Here is a 16,285-nt window from a genome sequence, read left to right as displayed (position 1 = left end):
CAAAGGGCTCCCTGTAAATATCGGCTCTGAGTAAAACACTGCCCCTCTGTTCAAACGTGACTTTAGGTCCTCATCCCCCATTCCAGCCAGATTCTTGGAAAGCCTGCACCCACTACCTTGCCCTATCTCTTTGTCCTGACACTGGAAGGAAATAAGGAGTTGAGGGCTGTGAACAGACCCTACGACTTTGGTAAGGCTAGAGGCGGGGCCAGGAGGGGGCGGGGCTAAGGAAGCAGGAGGCAGGGCTGGGACCGAGGGGAAGGCAGTATGTGAGGGTTGTAGGCGGAGCCTAGGGGAAGGTGCGGAGAACTAGGTTGGGGCTCAGATTGCTTTAGGGGTTGGCAGGCAGAAGGTGGGAGCGATTTAGAAGTAATGAGTCAGATTTATTAGGAGAGGAGAGGTTTCAAGGGGAAACTTCAGGAGAGCAAGGTGTTACGAGAGGCGGGAGCTGAGAGATGGACAAGACTTACTCAGGCCTAGGGGAGCGAAAGGGCGTACCGAAGGGAGTAAGGAAGGCAAACCCCGGAGTCTGAGGGGCTTAGGGGTGAAGGGCGGGGCTGACGCGGGGGCTTGGTGCAGCCTAAAGACCTCTGAAAGGGTGGTTTAGAAGAAAGAGCTGAGGCTGAGGAGGGAGAAGGGCAGCCCTTGGGGACCCGGAGGTCTGGAAGGGCAGGAGAAGCAATGGGCGCCTGGGCGAGGAAATTGGATTTTTGAGGCAGTGGGTGGGGCTTAAGAAATTAAGCCGGAAAATGGGCGTGGCTCGGCGCATGCTGAGAGGCGTGTCTTCACCGGACGTCCGGAGCGTGTGGGCGGTGCCCTAGGAGGCGGACACTCTGGGCGCACGCGCACGTTGCTAAGCTCGGCTACCGGAAGCGGCCTAGGCTATACCCATCCGCGTCCCCGAGCCAGTGCGCAGGCGCAGTTCCCCTTCCCGGTCGCCGCCACCGCCCCCTCTTTCCGCTCCTCCACGCCGGCGCCTCGGAGACGGGCGCGACTTCCGCTTCCGGGCGGGCGGGCAGGCGGGCGGCGCGGGGCTGCCGGGGAGGGGGAGGGGGCGGCACTTCCGGTCGGGCCCTCGGGTCTCCCCGGAGCGGCGGCGCCTCCTCCGCCTCCTCGGCCTCCTCCCGGCGGAGACCCCTGCGCCGGTGAGTGACGGGGCGCGTGGCCCGGGGGCCGGGGGGCAACGGGGGCGGGGGGTCCCGCCCTGGCCCGCTCTGGTCCGCAGAACGTCCCCGTCCGTGCCTCTCCCGCTGGGCCCTCGCCAGGGGTCCCTAGTCACTGGTCGCCCGTGAGACCTCTCCAGACATCTGCCCCATTAACGCCCCCACGCAGGACAGCTGCCACAGCGCTCTCGTTTGCGGCGAGCCCCGAAACTGCTGCCAGGGCCCCCACTAATGCTTTCTCAGTACCTCGCCTGTGCATAACCCCCCGTCGTTGCCTCCTGCAGGACAGCCCCCCGAACGCCCCAGCACTGCCCTCCCACCCTCCGTTAGTAGCCCCCACCGGCTGCCTCCAGAGGGTTGCGCTAGTGCTGTGCTGCGGGACTGCCCGATCTCTGTGCACACACCACAGCCCCCGCGTCCTGCACCCCCCGCCCGCCCCCTCCTCGTGTAAAAATACTTTCTGTTCTGGTCTGCAGCCCAGAATGCCTTTTTGTCCTTGTGCAGCACCCCCGCCACCCGCTGTAGGACTTGAGAATACCCCTTGCCATCGCCCCGCGCCCCCCGCCCCCCCCCGCCCCCCAGAGAACAGCTCCCTCTAGAGTTTTGCTCTCACACCCACATCCTCTCCCCCTTCAGGTAGAAATCGCTGCCGGTTGGGCCCCAGGCTCGGATGAAATGCTTGTGCCCCGCCTCCCTCCCCTCCCCCACCTGGGGCAGCCCCTGTCTTCAGCCCTTGATCCCACAGAACAGTGCCCCACACTGAGGCTGTCCCTCAGGCTGCACCTCTTTCGCTGGCCCTAAGGACTCTCCGCCTGCCACTTCTTGCCCAGCTCCATTTCATCTTCCTGGACACCTAGAGGAGACCCCCAGCCTCCCTATGGCCTGACCTGTTCTACCTAGGCATTGATTGACTGGTTAATTCATACATGAATTCAGAGTTGTAGGTACAGGGCATACACAGGTGAAGGAGAGAGATACACACAGTCATTCATTTTGTGGGTTTACAGTTTGAGGAGAGGGTTAAAAACGAGTGAATCAGAAATGCTGTTTTCTGGGTTCTCCCAGAGCCCAATGGGCTGCTTCAGAGGTGAAACCTGAATTAGCAGAGGTGACTTAGCCATGTGAAGATCTGGGTGGACTGTTTCAGGTAGCCAGAATAGCAAGTGCAAAGGCCCTGAGGTGGCTGGGATCATGGTGAGTGAAAGAGCACCAGGTGAGGCCGGTGAGGTTGGAGCAGAGAAGAGAAGGACGAGGAGAAACAGGGTTTGATCCCACAGGGCCTTGGGGGTAAGGGCGTTGTGATCAATTATCTGGCCTTTGTCATCTCTACCAAGCCCAAATTGGTCTTCATTTGTTCATTCATTCATTTGTTCCACAAGTGTTTGATGAGGACCTCTTACACTCTGGTGCAACAGAATGGCTAGGGATGCAGTAGAGAACAAAATAGACAAAAATTCCTGCCCTCGTGGAGTGCCTATGGTAGTTCATGGGACAATTAAAAAACAAAATACCTGTGTGAAGAAAATGTAGCAGACAGGATATAGTCGCAGGAGAGAGGGCAAGAAGGCCTCCTTCAAAAGATTCCCATGGTCATCCTGTTGCTTCAAAATGCCACACACCAACAAGTTACAGCTGTGTGTGAACCCCGTTCCTCCTGGACAACTGCGGCCAAGTGGCCAAGCAGCCAAGGGGCTGCTCTTTCCAGCTCCCCACTAAGAGTGAAGTGGTTGGGGGGGTGAGTCCTGCATTCTTCCAGTGCTCACATATCTGGACAAACCACGTTCTCCTTTCCAAGCCCTATTCATTCACTTAGTTCACATATATTTTCAGAGACTGACATTGTTCTCAGTCTTGGGAGCCCACCTTCTCCAGGGGGAGGCCGACAACAAGTCAAGCAGAATATCTGGTTTATTAGGTGATGCTGACAGGGAAAGACAGAAATGCAGCAGGCTGGGAAGAGCAGGAATGTTGGTCTGAATGATAGGATACAGGGGTCATGGAGAGCCTCACCAAGGAGACAGCATTTGAACAGAGATGTGGAGGAGGTGAGGGGGAGAGAGAGAGGTGTATAAATAACAATCAGAGTATTCCAGGCAGAAGCAACAGCCTGTGCAAGGGCCCTGGGGCAGGAATGTTGGCACATTGGAGGAGCAGCCAGGTGGCTGTGGAGTCTATGCAGGTCATCATAAAGACTTTGACTTTGAGTGAGATGGGTGTCACTGCATGGTTTGAGCAGGAGAGGGACAAGTTTGGCTTTAGTCCTCCTGTTTATTAAATGAGTAATATCTTATGAACCTGTTATGAAGTCTCAGACAAGAGCCATAAGGCACCTAGTAACAGTGCCTGTTGGTGTTCAGTAAATGCTGGTGGCTAGTTCTGGGGCCAGGTGGCACAGCAGTGGGGTGGAGTCTATTTCTAGTATAAGATGGAGTGGGGGCCTTCCCCTTGTTTCGAAGAGCGAATAGTGAAGGATGGCATGCTGTCATGGGTAACACTCTCAAACCCCATTCCTTCAGTTTCTGGCTCTGCTACAGCCTGTTACTGGGGTGACCTTAGGGGATTTGTTGACCTCTGTAGCCCTCAGTCTCTTCTTCTGTGAAACAGAGTTAATAACTGTAATCATGCTCTTGAGTTATCAGAAAGACTCACTGAGTCAACATATGTAAAGGGTTTAGAACAGTTTGGCCCATGGAAAGCACTTCATGTTCCGTGTCATTTTGTGTCACTGTTACTGTTATTAACAGGCTAGACTTTTCACAAGTTAACTCTGGTGCAACAGAATGGCCCACAGGTCCTGGTATCAGAGAGACCTGGAATCCAATACGTGCTCTCCCCTTTACTGATTGCGTGACCTTGGGGAAATCACCCCCCTGCCAGTTTCCCCACTTAGAAAGTGGCCCCAGCTGTAGTGCAGGATCACTGTGAGGCCTCGGGGTGATGCTACAGCTCAGACCAGTTGAACAGTAAACATAGCCATTCTGATTAGGACTGCGGGGGCTCCCCCCCCGACCCCCAGTCATGACGCTCTCCACACAAAACCCTCCCATGACTCGCCGCTCCTTAGACACTAATTGAGGGCTTGGAGAGGAAATGCCTCCTGTTGACCAGTGGAAATACGGTGAGCCTGAGTGGTTCTGCCCCCCAGTACTACTACCTGCTCCTCACAGCCGCCACTCTTGGGCATTTTTCCACTGGCCCTTGGGTCGGATGCTCCTTAGAACATCCCTGCCCTTCGAATTCCCTCTTCTGGGGACCACCCCACCATGTCACCTCCATCTCTGCTAACTGCCCCCCTCCCTTCCTCAGGGAGTTCTAGGCAGCTCAGTCTCCTCCTTTCGCTTATTCAACAGGCGTTTACGAATAGAGGCTAGCAGTTTACCTCTGTGCCCTGCTTTAGCTGCATCTTCACGAAGTTTTGGTAGGTTGTGTTTTCATTTTTACTCCCCTGGGGTTCCCTGAGATTTCTCTGTGGAACCACTGGTGACTTCAGAGGGTGTGTTTAGTTCCCACATATCGGCAAATACTTACCAAGCAACCGCGCCGTGCTGGGTGATGTGCTTGGTGCTGGGGGGCCACAGCGGTGAACAAGACAGGCCAAATCCGCATCCTCTTTGGTAAACACAAGGTGAAGGAAATATACTCAGCAGGTCACGGCAAGGACAGTGCTGGAAAGTGCTGCAAGACGCAGTGTTAGGGAGGACAGGGTGGGCGTGACATCTGAGCAGAGGCCCAAAGCAGACAGGCACAGGTCGGAACCTTGAGATCTGGGGAACAGTCTCATCACATCGCTGCTCCATCTGTTCGAGACGGTGACCCCCTTTCCCTCCCTCCCAGCCCCTGGCATAACCTCTCATAACCTAGAGAACACCCCCAAATACGGCTCCTGCCCCCACAGCTGCACCCCACCTTTGTCCACCTTAGCAACCTGGAAAAACAACCCTGTGAGGGGAGGGGGTGTGTCGAGCCACAGGCTTGCTCTGTGACCTTGGGCAAGTCTCTTGACTTGTCTGTGCTTTTGTGTAATATCCCCATTATCGAATGGGGATAACAGTAGTTCCTATGTCATAGTCTCACAGGTTTGTGGAGATTGAGTTAGCATGTGTAGTGGGCTTGGAACACATTGGACCTATAGGAAATGCCCAGGCAACATTGCCTCTTAATAATATGTACTCTGGGGGGAGGTGAGCTGAGGCGGTGGCTTCTTTCCTAAGACACTTGGCTCCCCACCCCTTCCATTCTACCGCGTCCTGCTCTGTGCCCACCGGGACTGCCTAGCCTGGTCTCCTGGATTTAGGTGTCACCCACAGGCCTCCACGACTACTCCAGCCTTGCCTTTGTTCCTTCTGGAGATCAGATGAACTAGAGGGGGTGTGAAGGGCATGGGCAGTTGAGTCTCGTCCAAGGACACCCAGAGCTAGATGCTAAAAATATCGACTTCTTGGCGAGGGGAGTGGAGGAGACACTCACCTTTCACCTGTTGGGGGAGAGAGCCAACCGGATGGATGGGGGCTGATGGGCCCTGGCCGTGGTAGTCGCCACAGACCCTTTCTGTGGGCTGGGCACAGAGCCAGGCCTCTGGGGGCCAGGGATTATGGCCACGAAGCATACCACATTGGGGGCCCTTCTCTCCACTGGGTCTGCACGGACTTGGTGGAGGCGTTCCCCAGCCCCTGCGTGGCTCAGGTTTAAAATTAATCGTAGGAGCTGAGGTTCAGGTGTGAGTAGGGGATGCAGACATGGACAGCTGCCATCTGGAATGAAAAGTCCGGTAGAGGAGGTGCCCAGAGAGTGACTGCCATGGCAGGAGAGGCAGGTACCCTCCCTGCCCCCGCGGGGGGTGAGGACAGGAACTGTGCTCCTCGGGCGCCTGCTGTCGGGCTCTTCCCAGGTGTGTGATGGCCTGAAGGTACAGATAGTACTGGGGACTGAAAGCTAAGTGTTTCCTTACATCCTAGGTGAGCTCCCTTGAGTCCCTGGCAGCCTCAGGGATTGCTGCCCCTTTTGGAAATGGAGAAAATGTGGATGGGGAAGGAGTGGGCCTTGAATGCGGGTCTGCCCAGGTGCAGGGTGCATGTATTTTCCGCTGTGTCAGGCTGCCTTCCCTCTCACCGCCTGTCCTCCTGCTGTAACTTGTTTCCTCCAGGTAAACATATTCTACGTCCCACCTTGTAGTAAAAGAACAGGCCCCCCGATACTGATTTCATTCCTGTTGTCTTGGTTTGTTGGGACTTCCTGTCACCACTAGCGGCAGTGAGAGTGGTCTCTGTAGAATGCCCTCCACTTTCCCAGGGCCCGTGTGGTGCCTGGAGCTTCCGCCCGAAGGCCATGCCTGGGTGTGCTGGTTGGATGCCCCCATTAGCCTTGTGCTTTGTCACCTCTCATTTGTAGATGAGGAAAGCCAGGCACAGAGGGGTTCAGACACTTGCCTGTGGTCACCCAGCTGCGGTGTGGTGGGGCTCAGAGTTGGCCTCGCATTCTGGCTCCAGAGGCCACCTTCTTTTATTATCATTTTATAGAATTAAAACTTGAGGGGATTGAAGGCAGGGCTCATGTGTGTGTTTTGGAGAAGAGGATAGGGCACAGTGCTGAGGCCAGAGAGTTTGCCCGCAGTCTGTGACCAAAGGCCAGGGATGCCAGGAGAACGAGATTGGGGGTGGGGAGCTGAGGGTCTGCAGGGAGCCCTGGGGATGGGGCTAGGGAGAGGTAGAAAGAATGTGTGAAGACCTCAGAAACAAGGGGAAAATGGAAGGGATGGGGGAGGAGGAGCAAAGAGGAAACGCAGCTGCAGAGGAGCCCACCCTTTGGGGTGTAGGGACAGGGCAGGAGAAAGACAAAGCTGGAAGATGGAGTGTGCCCCGGCGCTTGGCCACGTTCCTCCAGCGCCCACAGCTGGTGCGCTCGGACCTGTTTGCTCAACCCCATCCTCTTCTCTGCAGGGTCTCCTGTCGCCCACCCCGCCCAAGATGGAGGCAAACGCAGCAGGCAGTGCCGCTGGGGGTGGTGGGGGCAGCGGCATAGGGGGCGAGGACGGGGTTCACTTCCAGAGCTACCCCTTCGACTTTCTGGAGTTCCTCAACCACCAGCGCTTTGAGCCCATGGAGCTCTACGGGGAGCACGCCAAGGCGGTGGCTGCGCTGCCCTGCGCCCCCGGGCCGCCGCCCCAGCCCCCGCCCCAGCCCCCTCCGCCCCAGTACGACTACCCGCCCCAGTCCACCTTCAAACCCAAGGCGGAGGCGCCGTCTTCGTCGTCATCCTCGTCGTCGTCGTCGTCGTCCTCTTCCTCCTCTTCCTCCCAGGCCAAGAAGCCCGACCCGCCCCTGCCACCCACCTTCGGGCCTCCCCCGCCCCCCCTATTTGATGCTGCCTTCCCCGCCCCCCAGTGGGGCATCGTCGACCTCTCTGGACACCAGCACCTTTTTGGGAACCTCAAACGAGGAGGGCCCGCCTCCGGGCCAGGGGTGACACCGGGGCTGGCGTCCCCCACCGGCACACCAGGGCCTCTTCCAGCCCCCTCCCAGACCCCACCGGGACCTGCCACGGGGGCAGCCTGCGACCCGAGCAAGGACGACAAGGGCTACTTCCGCAGGCTCAAGTATCTGATGGAGCGACGCTTCCCGTGTGGTGTGTGCCAGAAGTCCTTCAAGCAGTCCTCGCACCTGGTCCAGCACATGCTGGTGCACTCAGGGGAGCGGCCGTACGAGTGCGGCGTGTGCGGCCGCACATACAACCACGTCTCCAGCCTCATCCGCCACCGCCGCTGCCACAAGGACGTGCCGCCGCAGCCGGGGGCACCACTCCCGCCGCTGGGCCTGCCCGCGCCAGTAGCCGGCGCGCCCCCCACCGCCGCCCCCACCCCGGTGTCCTCCGGCCCGCCCGCGCCGCCCCCAGCCGCTGCCGCCTCTGCCGCTGGAGCTGCAACTGGGGCCGCCACTGCTGCGGAAGGGACCGGTGCCCCTGCCGGGGTGGGCGTGCCCCCTCCCGCGGCGGGGGGCGGCGAGGGCCCGTTTGCCTGCCCGCTCTGCTGGAAGGTCTTCAAGAAGCCCAGCCACCTGCACCAGCACCAGATCATCCACACCGGCGAGAAGCCCTTCTCCTGCTCCGTGTGCAGTAAGAGCTTCAACCGCAGGGAGAGCCTCAAGCGGCACGTGAAGACGCACTCGGCGGACCTCCTGCGCCTGCCGTGCGGCGTCTGCGGGAAGGCCTTCCGCGACGCCGCCTACCTGCTCAAGCACCAGGCGGCGCACGCGGGTGCCGGCGCGGCGGGGCCTCGGCCCATGTACCCCTGTGACCTGTGCGGCAAATCCTACTCTGCGCCCCAGAGCCTGCTCCGGCACAAGGCGGCGCACGCCCCGCCCGCCGCCCCTGACGCACCCAAGGACGCCGCGGCCTCGGTCCCGCAGCCCCCGCCGGCCTTCCCTGCGGGCCCCTACCTCCTGCCCCCCGACCCTCAGGCCACGGACAGCGAGAAGGCCGCGGCAGCCGCGGCAGCAGTGGTCTACGGCGCCGTGCCGGTCCCGCTGCTGGGGGCGCACCCGCTGTTGCTCGGCGGGGCCGGGACCAGCGGGGCCGGGGGCTCCGGCGCCAGCGTGCCTGGAAAGACCTTCTGCTGCGGCATCTGCGGACGGGGCTTTGGGCGGCGCGAGACTCTGAAGCGCCACGAGCGCATCCACACAGGCGAGAAGCCCCACCAGTGCCCCGTGTGTGGGAAGCGCTTCCGGGAGTCCTTCCACCTGAGCAAGCACCACGTGGTGCACACCCGTGAGCGGCCCTACAAGTGTGAGCTCTGCGGCAAAGTCTTTGGCTACCCACAGAGCCTCACCCGCCACCGCCAGGTGCACCGGCTCCAGCTGCCCTGCGCCCTAGCCGGGGCTGCTGGCCTCCCGGCCACCCAGGGCACGCCAGGTGCCTGTGGGCCAGGTGCCTCGGCCACCTCTGCTGGGGCCGCCGATGCACTGAGCTACGCCTGCTCGGACTGCGGCGAGCACTTCCCCGACCTCTTCCACGTGATGAGCCACAAGGAGGCTCACATGGCAGAGAAGCCTTATGGCTGTGACGCGTGCGGCAAGACCTTCGGCTTCATTGAGAATCTCATGTGGCACAAGCTGGTCCACCAGGCAGCCCCCGAGCGCCTGCTCCCGCCAGCACCCGGCGGCCCCCAGCCCCAGGATGGCTCCGGCAGCGCCGATGCGGCCAGTGTGCTGGACAATGGCCTGGCGGGAGAGGTCGGGGCGGCTGTGGCTGCACTGGCCGGGGTGTCCGGGGCTGATGACGCCAGCGGGACAGCGGTGGCTGGGGGCAGTGGGGGGGCCAGTTCAGGCCCTGAGCGCTTCAGCTGTGCCACGTGTGGCCAGAGCTTCAAGCATTTCCTGGGCCTGGTGACTCACAAGTACGTGCACCTGGTGCGGCGGACCCTAGGCTGTGGCCTCTGCGGCCAGAGCTTTGCGGGGGCCTACGACCTGCTCCTGCATCGCCGCAGCCACCGGCAGAAGAGGGGCTTCCGCTGCCCGGTGTGTGGCAAGCGCTTCTGGGAGGCGGCCCTGCTGATGCGCCACCAGCGCTGCCACACGGAGCAGCGGCCCTACCGGTGCGGGGTGTGTGGCCGAGGCTTCCTGCGCTCTTGGTACCTGCGGCAGCATCGTGTGGTGCACACTGGCGAGCGCGCCTTCAAGTGCGGCGTCTGCGCCAAGCGCTTCGCGCAGTCCTCCAGCCTGGCGGAGCATCGGCGGCTGCACGCCGTGGCCCGGCCCCAGCGCTGCGGCGCCTGCGGCAAGACCTTCCGCTACCGCTCCAACCTGCTGGAGCACCAGCGGCTGCACCTGGGGGAGCGCGCCTACCGCTGCGAGCACTGCGGGAAGGGCTTCTTCTACCTGAGCTCGGTGCTGCGCCACCAGCGCGCCCACGAGCCGCCGCGGCCCGAGCTCCGCTGCCCGGCCTGCCTCAAGGCTTTCAAAGACCCTGGCTACTTCCGTAAGCACCTGGCGGCCCACCAGGGCGGCCGGCCCTTCCGCTGCTCCTCCTGTGGCGAGGGCTTCGCCAACACCTACGGCCTCAAGAAACACCGGCTGGCCCACAAAGCAGAGGGCCTGGGGGGTCCTGGGGCAGGGGCGGGCACCTTGGCGGGAAAGGATGCCTGACCAGGAGGGAGGGATTCCCTTCGCGGCTCCAATCAGATGTCCCCTCCCACACTCACCCCTCCCCAGCTGCTGATCAGATTCTTACCCCTCCTCGCTGTTGCCCCGGCCATCCTTCAGGACTTCAGACAGACTAGCCTCCCTTACGGCCCATGCCCTACAGACTCAAGACTGGATCGCTCCTATCCTGGACCTGTGTGGCCCTCCTCTCACCCTGCCAGCCACTGAACTTGATCCTCCGCCCAACCCCTGTTTTGTAACCTTCCTCATTCTGTCCCCCAATAAGCTTTGGTGGAGGATGTGGGTCTGAGCTGCCCCTCCTCATTCCTTTGGGATCTGGCTGGAAGGTGGAGTATGAGCGGAGCCGGGAGGGCAGAAGGGGACTGGGTGCTCCTTTGGATTGTGGGGGTGGGGGCGGGGGGCAGACGCGGCTTGTACAGAGCGGAGAAAAATAAATCTTACCAACAGGGCTGCTGCAGTCCTTTCTTGCATCCCAGGGAGAGGATTACGCACTGACAAACGGAAGGTTGAGAAATTTTGTCTCCCAGGGTTTTTGATTCCCCAAACACCCTCCTCCTCGTGCTTACGCTTTCTGCTTTGCCTCGTTCAGCTGGGAATTGCTGAGGATTTATCATACCCAAGCTGTAGTCTGCACCTTGAGCAGAGGGAGATGAACAAGACAGGTAAGTTTTGTTCTCAGAAACCGATAGCGTACCCAGACTCCTCCCCTTCGAGATGTTTTCGGCAGTTGTTTTCTTGGCCAGCGTTTCCCGAGGCCCCTGTTGGCTGGGTCTTTCACTGGACACTGGGGACACAAACCGGACATGCTCCTTGCCCTCGAGTAAGGTGGAAGAGAACCCCCGCCGCACCTGTCCCTCCAGGATAATTTGGAGGCACTTCAAAAGCCCTTCCACAGCCCTCATTGCCATTGTTGGAGCAGCCAGCCATGTGCCCTTCAATGTGCGTTTAGTTCTCCCATCTGTCAGAAGAGGGGGCTGAGGTCCTAGAAAAAAAAGCGGCTCTGAGGACACCTGTCAGATCCGTGGGAGAACTGGGAATGTGTGGGCTCACGGTGCTCTCGGTACTGAAACTTGAAGACAGAGCTGGTTCAGGGGCACTGCCTGGGCGGGTCCGGCTTGGCCCCCACAAGGGCAGCAGCCTAGTGTGACCAATGCAGGCTAGTGCTGAAGACCCAGCATGAGACACACCTGGTGCCAGCGTCCCCAGGGGCAGTACCATAAAAAGCACATGGAATGATCACTGGGCACTGAGAGCATGGAGGAGTCACCTTCTTAGAGCTGGGGGCTTCCTGGAGGAGGAAGTGATACTTGAACAATAACAAAAGCCACAGAAGCCTGCCAGGTGACATGGGCAAAGAACTCTAGGTGGAGGATTTAGTGTGTCTAACTAAACCCGACCGAGAACCTCAAAGCTGAGTGTGGCCCGAGAGGTTGAGGCATGGGATGCTGGATCCTGAAGGGCTTTGGATTCCAAATAGTGAAGCTTGGATGATGCTGAGGGCCGGAGGCCGGCAGCTGCTGGATACAGACCACTGACAGCCTTCGTTTAGCGCATGCATTTAAAAAATAATAATAAAGTTTGACTTAGTTGCCAACGTTGGGAAATCAAAAGATTTTGCATAATTAACTAATGGAACGTCTGAAAAATTTGCAAAATCTAGCAACCCAGCCTGCACTCTCCCAAAGCTGGGGAACCATTGTCGTCTTCAGATTGAGCACACACTCTCCAATCTCCCACCAACTCCTGCCCCACCTCGAAGCTCAGCTCTGAGCCAAAGTGCCCGTTGGCCCGTGTCCCCTCACCGGCGCTGGGCTTTCCCCCTTGCATCCAGCCACCCAGCTCCTGTAGGCATTTATGCCTGAATCCTTTCTCAAAGCCACAAGGAGCCGTGGGTCTATGAGGCTGTCATATGGAGACTGGAGATGGTGCTGCTGGGTAGTCACCCAAATGGGAGGCCGGTGTTGGCTTGGCCTACAAGAGTACTGATGATGGAAAACGTTCAGATTCCAAAGATACTGAATTGGCCCAACAGTGGGAAAGGACTGATGATAGGGATTAGATGAGTGTACGAGGAAGGCTTCAGGAACTTGCTCAGGTCTCTAGCTTGGGTGGTGATGCCAATGATAGGAAATGCAGGTGTTTCTTTGGAGGAAACTGACTTCTGCTGGTGTTCTGACCTGCCTAAGGGATATCCTCTGGGAGGTGTTGGGTGAGCAGGAAGGTGTGCCGATCTGGAGCTCTCCTTTTCTGATAGGTATACTGGTCACATGAGTCCCTTCATTTTGCCAAGCTTCCCTAAACCTGCTGCCACAGCTGAACCACATAACATCTCTGAGTAGAGAGCTAAAGATGAGAAAGCAGTTTTGGAGAGAGGCTGCAGTTCCCTCTTCGTGGCAAGACCACAGTGTAGACCCTCTACCTCCACCCTCCAACACAAGACTGACAGAGAGAGACCCTTCAGAAAGTCCTTTAATAGTAGAACTGGAGGCTCCCCACCTCCAGCTCCCAGGTCCTCCTCTCCCGCGCCCACCACAGTGACTCAGTTCATCCCACACCCACCATACACAGGCCCGCCCACCATGCTGCCATCTCTCAGCCCGCCCTTGGGGGTAGCCTTGGGTCAGGCATTAAGCTGTTTGCTTCCGATCAGGAGTGGAGGAAATCAGAGAAATCTGAGGCTATTTTGTAGTTCTGGGAGCCATGGGCTCCAAACCTAAAGCCTTATGAGGGGGAGATTAGGTGGTTGTTTGCTGTCCGGAATTTTTTTGTGGCTTCAGAGTCGGTGGGTTAAGGAGGGACCACCATGGGAGCCGGGAGCAGCTTTTGGAGTCAAGATCCTTACGGTCAGGCTTACATCCTTGAGGCTTGAGTGCTCTCGGCTAGGACATGGGGACCCTCTAGCTTCGAGGTGATGGGATCCCAGAGTCTCTTTACGGAGGACCTGGTGGGCGTCTTCTGCCTGAGGGTGGGTAGGCATCCCAGGTTCAGTGCAATCCAGTGAGGTAGGCAAAAGATTCCATCCGGCCCACCCCAGGCCCCAAGATAGTCCAGGGTTCTGTAGATGACGGGCTAGCCCAGAGACACCAGGGCAGACCCTGGTACTGCCCCTTCCATTTAACCCTGGCTCCCTCCATAGTGCCCAGGCTCTGTGGGGACAAGCTGTGTCTTGCACGAGTACACCCAACGAGCAGGCCGATTGGGCAGTGACATCCAGCCCACGGTCCTCATACTTAGCTGGGCATCCACCCGGTGGTGTTTCTGCCTTTCTGAGTCTCATGGAGGTGCTGTCTGGGTTTGTGGGGCTCCCCAAACTGGGTCTCCCTGTGTTCTCCCGCACTAGCTGCTCATGGCCATCTCCGTTAGCTCTTGTCACTTCTCCCCCAATATCCCCTCTCCTGCCTCCTTGTCCACCCTCCCCCTCCCCTGCAATCTGCCTCCTACTCCTCGTGTCATTGCCCCCACAGCCCTGGTCTCCCAGCCTACTGGTCGACCTCCACCTTCACCTTGGCCCCTTCCCCTTGCCCTTCTTCCAGAGTGTTTCCTGGCCCACGCCCACACCCACTCCCTGGCCCCTCGGCCCCTGTGGCCTGCTGGCTGCCAGAGTCCCCCACCCCCAACCCTGGGCCCGGCCCGTGGAAGTGGGTGCGCTGGTGCTTGCGGAAGTTAGAGGAGTTGTTGAAAGTGCGATCGCACAGGGCGCAGCGGAAGGGGCGCTCCCCCGTGTGGATGCGCGCGTGGCCACTCAGCACCGAGGACTGCGTGAAGCCCTTGCCGCAGATGCCGCAGTGGTAGGGCCGCTCGCCCGTGTGCACCCGCTCGTGGTCGCGCATGTCAGAGGAGCGGCGGAAAGGCTTGGCGCAGAACCTGCAAGCGAAAGGCTTCCCCACCGCAGCGCCGGCAGCTGCCGCCGCCATCACCACCTCCGACCGCTCCTGGGGCACCCCGGGTCTCTGTTCTCGAGACGCAGCCACCTCCAGAGGCCTCTGAGAGGTCCTTGGCTCCACCCCGTGTCGGTGCTGGTGCCGCAGCAGAGGTGCCAGGGCCTTGAAGGCCCGAGGGCAGAGGGGGCAGCGGTAGGGCCGCTCCCCTGTGTGCAGGCTGTAGTGGGCACGGAGGCTGGCGGGGCCCGGACAGCTGTGGCCACACACATGACACCGGCTGGGGTCCCCACCCTGCCCACCGCCCTCCGCCCCTGCCAGATGGCCATGTTCATGGAACAGAAGCTCAGAGACCAGCCGGAAGGCAGCTGGGCACAAGGCACAGTGGAGGGAACCTGGCTCCGGGGGCTCAGGCACCAGCGTGGTGTCTGTCACCTTCACCACCTGGATCTCGATGAGGTCACTCGGGGGTGTGGTGGGGCGGCCATCATCAGGCACCAGGACCTGGGGGGGTGGGGTGGAGAAAAAACCAGGAGTCTGTGGACTCTCCCACAGGGCCTCCCCAACATGCCCCACTTATTAAACACCCATCTCCTTTGTAGCATACTGGGCCCCTCAACTTCCAGATCCTGCCCTCCATCCTCTGGGATTCTGCAGTATCTCTCTCAAGACTTCAACACCTATCCCAAGCACATCACAAATGCAGCCATTTCCCTCTTCTACCCCAGTTAGAAGCCAGTTATTTCTTGGCTTGACAACTGAAAAAGCCTCCTGAGCAGAACCCCTGTTTCTATGCCTGCTCTCTCCCCAAAGCAGCCTGAATGACCTTTTGAAAATGGAAATTGGATCATTTTCCCACTCAAAACCCTCCCATTGGCTTCAACTGCACTTAAGATCCAAAACTGTCATCATAATACCCATCATGATCTGGCTGCCGCTTTTCTCTGACCCCTGTGTAAATATAAGCCGGCACACAGCTGACTTCTCTCATCTAAATTTAGCCCCCCTTACCTCCCTGACTCCATCAGCTCACTATTTCCTTTAAAGCATGTAACACAATAAATATCTTATTGACTCTCCTCTAGACTGTGAACTCCAAGAGAATACAGTCCTTATCTGCTTGGTTCACCTCCCTACCTACTGAGTTGAAGTAGGAGCTCAGGAAATGTTTGTTGTTACTCTCCAGTCCTGAGTGGGGAAAGTTCCAAAGTCACCTGGAGCAGTCATCCCTCCCCCCTAAAATCTTCCCTTAGGCATTCGGGACACGTCACTCAGACTCTTGGCAGAATCACTCCAACGTGGGTCTTGCGACCGTAACTACCCACCCTTGCCGTTCAGGGTCACCTTCCCAATCTTCCACCCAAGTCCACTAGCCCCAGAATGTCTGAGACCCCGCCCCTCGGGAGGTCCCGCCCCCTCATTACACAAACGCAATCTCAGATCTCTCCCTGGACTCATCTCCCGCCCAGAAATTCCACCCAACCCCCCCTATGGCCCCGCCCCCAACAGGCCCCGCCCTCCATTCTCATAGGCTCCTCCTTATGCCACGCCCCTCGCCCACCCCGAGAAGCACCGCCCCCAGACCCTGAGCCCTAAATACCTCTCCCGCCCAGCCCTTGTAGGCCCCGCCCCTGCCCCGCCCCCTGCCCTGAGACTTCCTCCCGCCTCGAGTTCCCGGCCGAGGCCCCTTCCCCGCCCGCACCACGTCCGGCGTCTCCGGGGATCGCGGCTCCGGGGCCGCTGAGCTCGGACTCGGGGGATCCGGGCGCGCGGCAGCCATCTTGTGCTCAGGCCCCGCCCCCATGCCCGTGGTAGCTGCGGGAGGGGGCGGGGCTCGGGCCGCCGTCAGTGGCGCTGCGCAGGCGCACACGGGCGGGCAGGGGCGTGGCCCTGCGGCGGCCGCGCCCCACCAGCCAGAGGGGAGGGCCGAGTTTCTTCCCACTTGTCCGCTGACGACCGCGGAGCTCGTGTGGGGCGTGGAGGTGGCCCCGGCCAGGCCGGATTCGTGTTGTCCCCCCCACCCCCCGCTCACCAGCATCCACAGGCCGTTGCCGTCTGCCGACTCCCGCCGGAGCCTCGCTCGCGTTACCCC

The 16,285-nt window shown here is 59.7% G+C and overlaps 2 protein-coding genes across 3 annotated transcripts; one reads left to right on the top strand and one right to left on the bottom strand.

The window, feature by feature from the left end:
* Positions 1 to 275: 275 nt before the first annotated feature.
* Positions 276 to 10,609, top strand: ZNF865 (zinc finger protein 865). 2 transcript variants are annotated; one of them, XM_045076903.1, is made up of 3 exons: positions 276 to 1,145; positions 4,514 to 4,581; positions 7,100 to 10,609. In XM_045076903.1, the coding sequence occupies exon 3, from the start codon at positions 7,127 to 7,129 to the stop codon at positions 10,295 to 10,297; it is 3,171 nt and encodes a 1,056-aa protein (XP_044932838.1). In that variant the 5' UTR covers positions 276 to 1,145; positions 4,514 to 4,581; positions 7,100 to 7,126; the 3' UTR covers positions 10,298 to 10,609. The 2 variants fall into 2 exon arrangements, with proteins under 2 accessions (XP_044932838.1, XP_044932837.1); XM_045076902.1 differs by lacking the exon at positions 4,514 to 4,581 and having other exon boundaries at positions 277 to 1,145.
* Positions 10,610 to 12,766: 2,157 nt separating this feature from the next.
* On the bottom strand, positions 12,767 to 16,014 carry ZNF784 (zinc finger protein 784). Its single transcript, XM_004776984.3, has 2 exons — positions 15,896 to 16,014; positions 12,767 to 14,697 (listed from the first exon to the last, which is right to left on the bottom strand). The coding sequence occupies exons 1-2, from the start codon at positions 15,995 to 15,997 to the stop codon at positions 13,795 to 13,797; spliced, it is 1,005 nt and encodes a 334-aa protein (XP_004777041.2). The 5' UTR covers positions 15,998 to 16,014; the 3' UTR covers positions 12,767 to 13,794.
* Between the last annotated feature and the right edge of the window lie 271 nt (positions 16,015 to 16,285).

Source organism: Mustela putorius, unplaced genomic scaffold (assembly GCF_011764305.1).
Source record: "Mustela putorius furo isolate JIRA1106 unplaced genomic scaffold, ASM1176430v1.1 tig00000196_pilon_pilon_pilon, whole genome shotgun sequence".
Classification (NCBI taxonomy): domain Eukaryota; kingdom Metazoa; phylum Chordata; class Mammalia; order Carnivora; family Mustelidae; genus Mustela; species Mustela putorius.
This window is presented reverse-complemented; position numbering and strand designations above follow the sequence as displayed.